Source organism: Odocoileus virginianus, chromosome 24 (genome assembly GCF_023699985.2).
Source record: "Odocoileus virginianus isolate 20LAN1187 ecotype Illinois chromosome 24, Ovbor_1.2, whole genome shotgun sequence".
NCBI classification, from domain to species: Eukaryota; Metazoa; Chordata; class Mammalia; order Artiodactyla; family Cervidae; genus Odocoileus; species Odocoileus virginianus.
This window is the reverse complement of record NC_069697.1, coordinates 26,772,574-26,778,573: the sequence shown is the minus strand read 5'-3', so window position 1 is coordinate 26,778,573 and position 6,000 is coordinate 26,772,574. Positions and strand designations below refer to the sequence as shown.

The following is a 6,000-nucleotide window of genomic DNA, read 5'->3' as shown; positions in this document are numbered from 1 at the left end:
GGAAGGCCTCATCAGTTAGGGAATCCCCAGACCCTGGCGGAGGGCGAGATATTCCGTCTGTCCGGTAACTGGAACAGGGGTGAGGCCTGCCTCATCCAAGTTATCTCGGCAGCCTCACCAGCCTCACGTAATGCTCCTAGCCTACTTCACGTGCGCAGTCCTCCCCCGCCGCCCCGCGCGCCTCGACACCGCCTTCCGCTCCCCTCTTTCCCACCTCGCAAACCACATTACCTAGGCCGCAGGGCCACGAGCTCGTGGCGAGGCGGGAGCCGGCAAGAAATGCCTGCCGCCATCTTGCCCACCGGGAGTTCAGACATGGCGCTGGGGCTCCTGAGCGCAGCGCTGCTGTTTCTGGCGAGCGCTCGCGTATGTTCAGAACACTACTCGCTCTTCTCTGAGAGCAGTAGGCGCGGCTCCTCGCGGGAACAGGCTGGCCGTCTGGGGTGGCCTGAGGCCGTGAGTAGGAGGCCCAGAGTACAGAAGGCGCGCGAGGCCCGGGAACAGGAAGAGTTGGACGCAAAGGGCAGTATCTGTTCTCTTCTTTAGACAGTCGCCCTTTCTTTCTTTTGTCCCACTTAAGTAGTGTTTGAATTTGGGGCCCTCCTTTCTGTTTTTACCAACTGCCTTTACCTAAACATTTACAGACCCTAGCAGTTCTATTTTAATGATGACTGTAACAGTAGTGCTTAGGTAGCAATGCCATACACTTGTGCGTCTGTATATGCACCTTAGTCTGGGGTGTGTCAGTACCATTTTACAGATTAATAGTTCACTGAAATTCAAAGCTGAAAGGGCTGTTAGGTGACTTTTTCATGCTACAGTTGATAAAAATTAACCCCACAAGTTAAACGTCAAGTTATTAGAAATTGTAGCTCTTGGTTCACCAGTCCCAGGAGCTCTCAGTTGCCATTTCAGATAGGGAAAAATGCATTACCTGACCAGAGAAACTTATCTCAATATTACACTTTTCAGAAGTAAAGTTTTAAAATTCATGAATTGAGCTTATTTGATGTCTATTTGTGTGCAATTAGAAATCGTTTGTTTTAACTCGCTAAGATTTTTTGGTCAAAATATGGGCATAGTTTAGGTATCCAGCTTGCTCTATCAGTTTTTTAAAATAGGAATTTAAAGATTATATTAATGTATTAAGATTAGAAACTAATACATATAATAATATGTTCAGTTCAAATAATATATCGTTTTTATTTTTAGATTGTGGAATAGCACCACTTATGCGTATGTTCAAGGGGTCTCGGATTGTAGGGGGCACAGAAGCTCAAACTGGCGCATGGCCATGGCTAGTTAGCCTACAGATTCAGTCTGGCAGATATCGTGCTCATGTATGTGCAGGAAGCTTAGTGAAAAACAGATGGGTCCTCACGGCTGCCCACTGCACTAAGGACGCTACGTATGTATTCAGAACATTCCTACTTTTATTCTTTTAGGGGATTTTTTTTTTTTTTTCTTTAGGGGATGTTTTAAAACTCTTCTCACCTATTAAGTCCTGACATTGCACCTTTACTGGTCTGTTCCTTTGACATGGTGGGGAGACTAACACATTTGGAAAGGGGCAACCTGTATCCTAATCCTCCTCTGATACTTTGTAGTGCAGTGGTTTTAAATAAGGTTCCAGAACCTACAAGGTGTACCAATGTGATCAAATAATATAGCTGTGTTATACTGTCACAGAATCTTAAGAGTTCAAAGAGGTATTTTAAGGGTTTAGTTCAATTCTCTGTCCTATATTTGAATCCTTCTTACAGTACTGAAATAAAGGGTTCTCTAGTCTGAAATAATTATTGAGCCAGGCATTTTTTCATACACAGTTTCCACTACTCCCCACAACCACTCTTTGCTAGAGGGAGACCCAGACTGGAAAGCAACAAAATCAGGGGTCAAATCCAGGTGCGTCAGAATGAAAATCCACACACATAACCATAACTATACCATTTGGCTTTCTACTTAAAATACCTTTTGTGGTGATGAACCTTGGAAAGAACCTGATTTAAATTTTGTACAGCTTTAATTCTTAGAAAGCCTTTCCTTATGCTGAATAAGTGTCTTGACTTTCATTCTGCCTGTTGAAGCCATATGTATTAAATTTCATTCCTCTTCCAAGCATTTGAAGATAGTATTAATTTTCCACCTAATGGTTCTCAAGGCTAAAGCTTGATATTTTTACCTTTTTCTCAACAAAAATTTACTCAGTATATACTAGGAATTGGGCAAGATGCTGAGGAAGCCAACATTACTGAGGTACAGTCTATTTTTTAGGAGTTCCTCTTGTTTCAGAAGACTCTGCCACTTCTATTCCTGTTCCCCTTCATTTTCTAAATCTTGCACCATCAGCTGTCCCTTATTCCTTCTTAAAACAACTATTTATCAAAGACCTGCTCTGAGATTAGGTACTGTTTGAGGATGTTACATATAATTCTGATTTAAATAAAATACCCTCCCAGTAGCCCTCTGAAATTGCTGTCACCTCCATTTCACACTTGAGGAATCCAGAGATCAGAGAGATTTGGTAACTTGCCCAACATCACACTGCTGTAAAGTGGCAACCTATTGATTTAAACCTATTCTCAAATCTATGCTGTTTCATTATATCTCACTGTCTCTTGAGTATTTTTCAATATTTTCCTCTTGTTTCTTCCCTACAGCTTTCAAACATGTGTCGGTCATCATTATTTAACAAACAAACAAACCCTACCTGTTTCTGTTCTTCCTTTCACTACTAGATTCCTTGAATAAAAGACTCCTTTTGCTTCATCTGCATTGACTCATAAAATCCCAGTTGCAATCTGATTTCTGTGGCTAGAACACATTATTAAAGACCCGCCTCCATGCCAAATCCAATGAGCTCCACTCAATCCCCATCCTATTTTCTCTCTATAACATTTGGCAAAGTCGATTACTGTTCTCTTCTTTTTCTTTCTGGCTGTACCACGTGGCTTGTAGGATCTTAATTCCCTGACCAGGGACCCAACTCACACCCTCTGCGTTGGAAGTGTGGGGTTTAACCACTGGACCACCAGGGAAGTCCTTGTCATCTTTTAAATTACAGTATTTTCAAGAGTTCCACCTTCTATCCTCTTGCCTTATCATCTGAACTCTTTCCAAGAGATGTCTCATCTCGGAAATGAGATGAGACTCCTGTTTTAGCAGTCATCATGTGCTAGTAACTCCCAAATCTCTCCAGCTGAGTCATATTTCCAGCTCCCTCCTATACATATATATTGGAGTCACATTCTCAAGAAGTCTAAACATGAAATTTTAAAATCTTTCTTCTAATTCTCTTCTCTATTTTCTTAGATAATAGCTTCACCAACAGTTCCATTACCCAGAGAGTTAGTTGACTCTCTCTCTGCCGTATCTCTTAAATTTGTTTCTTTTTGTCTCCCAATACTACTTCCCACTGCTTAGAAGTAGATTCAGAATATCAGTCTCCATATCCTTAGTTCATTACTTACACTATTACTGTGGTAAATATCTGAATGAGTGTGAAGTGGTATCTCATTGTGGTTTTCATTCACATTTCTCTAATGATTAGTGACAGTGAGCATATTTCCATGTGCTTTCTGGCCATCGTATTTCTTCTTCCTTTTTTGAAGGTTTGTTTTACTTTATTTTTGGCTGCATCATGCAGCATGTTCTGTATGCAGGTCAGGAAGCAACAATTAGAACTGGACATGGAACAACAGACTGGTTCCAAATAGGGAAAGGAGTACATCAAGGCTGTATATTGTCACCCTGCTTATTTAACTTCTATGCAGAGTACATCATGAGAAATGCTGGGCTGGAGGAAGCACAAGCTGGAATCAAGATTGCTGGGAGAAATATCAAATAACCTTAGATATGCAGATAACACCATCCTTATAGCAGAAAGTGAAGAACTAAAGAGCCTCTTGATGAAAGTGAAAGAGGAGAATGAAAAAGTTGGCTTAAAGCTTAACATTCAGAAAACTAAGATCATAGCATCCGGTCCCATCACTTCATGGCAAATAGATGGAGAAACAGTGGAAATAGTGACAGACTTTATTTTGGGGGGGCTCCAAAATCACTGCAGATGGTGACTGTAGCTATGAAATTAAAAGACGCTTACTCCTTGGGAGGAAAGTTATGACCAGCCTAGAGAGCATATTAAAAAGCAGAGACATAAATAAATAAATAAATAAATAAATAAATAAATAAATAAATAAAAAGCAGAGACATTACTTTGTCAACAAAGGTCCATCTAGTCAAGGCTATGGTTTTTCCAGTAGTCATGTATGGATGTGAGAGTTGGACTATAAAGCAAGCTGAGTGCCAAAGAATTGATGCTTTTGAACTGTGGTGTTGGAGAAGACTCTTGAGAGTCCCTTGGACTACAAGGAGATCAAACGAGTCAATCCTAAAGGAAATAAGCCCTGAATATTCATTGGAAGGACTGATGTTAAAGCTGAAACTCCAATACTTTGGCCACCTGATGCTAAGAACTGACTCATTGGAAAAGACCCTGATGCCGGGAAGGACTGAGGGCAGGAGAAGGGGACGACAGAGGATGAGATGGTTGGATGCATCACCAACTCAATGGACCTGAGTGTGAGTAAACTCTGGGAATTGGTGATAGAAAGGGAGGCCTGGCGTGCTGCAGTCCATGGGATCACAAAGAGTCGGACACGACTGAGGGACTGAACTGAACTGAACTGATGCAGCATGTGGGATCTTAGTTCTCGGACTAGCAATCAAACCTGGAGGCATGAACCACCAAAAAAGTCCTGTATTCTTCTTTGGAGAACCATTTACTCAAGTCCTTTGTCCATTTTTGAACTGGGCTGTTTGTTTTTTTGTGGATATCGAGCTGTAGGAATGCTTTATATAGTTTCAATATTAACCCCTTATTAAATATATATGATTTGCAAACATTTTCTCAAATTCTGTGAGTTGTCTTTTCACTCTCTTAATAGTGTCCTTTGCTGCAAAAGTTTTAACTTTGACCAACTCCAATTTATTTTTTGTTGTTGTTATTTATATGTTTGATGTCACATCTGAGAATCATTGCCAAATCCAATATGATGAAGCTTTTCTTCTGTGTTTTCTTCTAAGAGTTATATATCTTTATTTTTACACTCAGGTCTTTGATCTGTGTTGACTTAACTTTTGCATATGCTATAAAGTAAGGATCCAATTTCATTCTTTTGTATGTAGATATCCAATTTTCCCAGCACCATTGCTGAAAAGTCTTTCCTTTCTCCATTGAATAGTCTTGGCACTGTTGTCGACAATCAACTGACCACATATGCAAGAGTGTATTTCTAGGCTCTCTAGTCTTTTCATTGCCATATATGCCTGCCCTTATGCTAGTACCACACTGTTTGATTACTGTAGCTTTTCAATAAGTTTTGAAAACTGGAGGTATGATCCTCCAACTTCATTCTTCTTTTTCAAGTTTATTTTGCCTACTTGGGGTCTTTTGATATTCCTTATGAATTTTAGGATTTTTTTAATTTCTGCAAAAACATTGATATTGGTATAGGTATTGCATTGACTTTATGGAGCATTGTTTAGTACTGTCATTTTTAACAATATTAAGTCTTCCAATACATGAACAAGGGGTGTCTTTCCATTTATTTACATCATCTTTAATTTCTTTTAGCAAAGTTTTGTAGTTTTCGGTGTATATAACTCGCTTTCTTAATCTTATGGTCTGAATATAAATTGAAGTCAGTTCAGTTCAGTTGCTCAGTCATGTCCAATTCTTTGTGACCCCAAGGACTGCAGCATTCCAGGCTTCCCTGTCCAGCACCAACGCCTGGAGCTTGCTTAAACTCATGTTCATTGAGTTGGTGATGCCATCCAACCATCTCATCCTGTCATCCCCTTCTCCTTCTGCCTTCAATCTTTTCTAGTATCAGGGTCTTTTCCAAGGAGTCAGCTCTTAGCATCAGGTGGCCAAAGTATTGGAGCTTCAGCTTCAGCATCAGTCTTTCCATGAATATTCAGAGTTTATTTCCTTTAGGA

The 6,000-nt window shown here is 40.2% G+C and overlaps 1 protein-coding gene across 1 annotated transcript in view; it reads left to right on the top strand.

Annotated features, from left to right (window-relative positions):
* Positions 1–268: 268 nt before the first annotated feature.
* The window catches only part of TMPRSS12 (transmembrane serine protease 12), a 29,260-nt gene continuing 23,528 nt past the window's right edge, over positions 269–6,000 (top strand). Inside the window, exons 1-2 of the mRNA XM_070454845.1 lie at positions 269–516; positions 1,122–1,408. Coding sequence (XP_070310946.1) covers positions 280–516; positions 1,122–1,408 — 524 coding nt within the window. The 5' untranslated portion in view covers positions 269–279. The remainder of the gene's footprint in view (positions 517–1,121; positions 1,409–6,000) is intronic.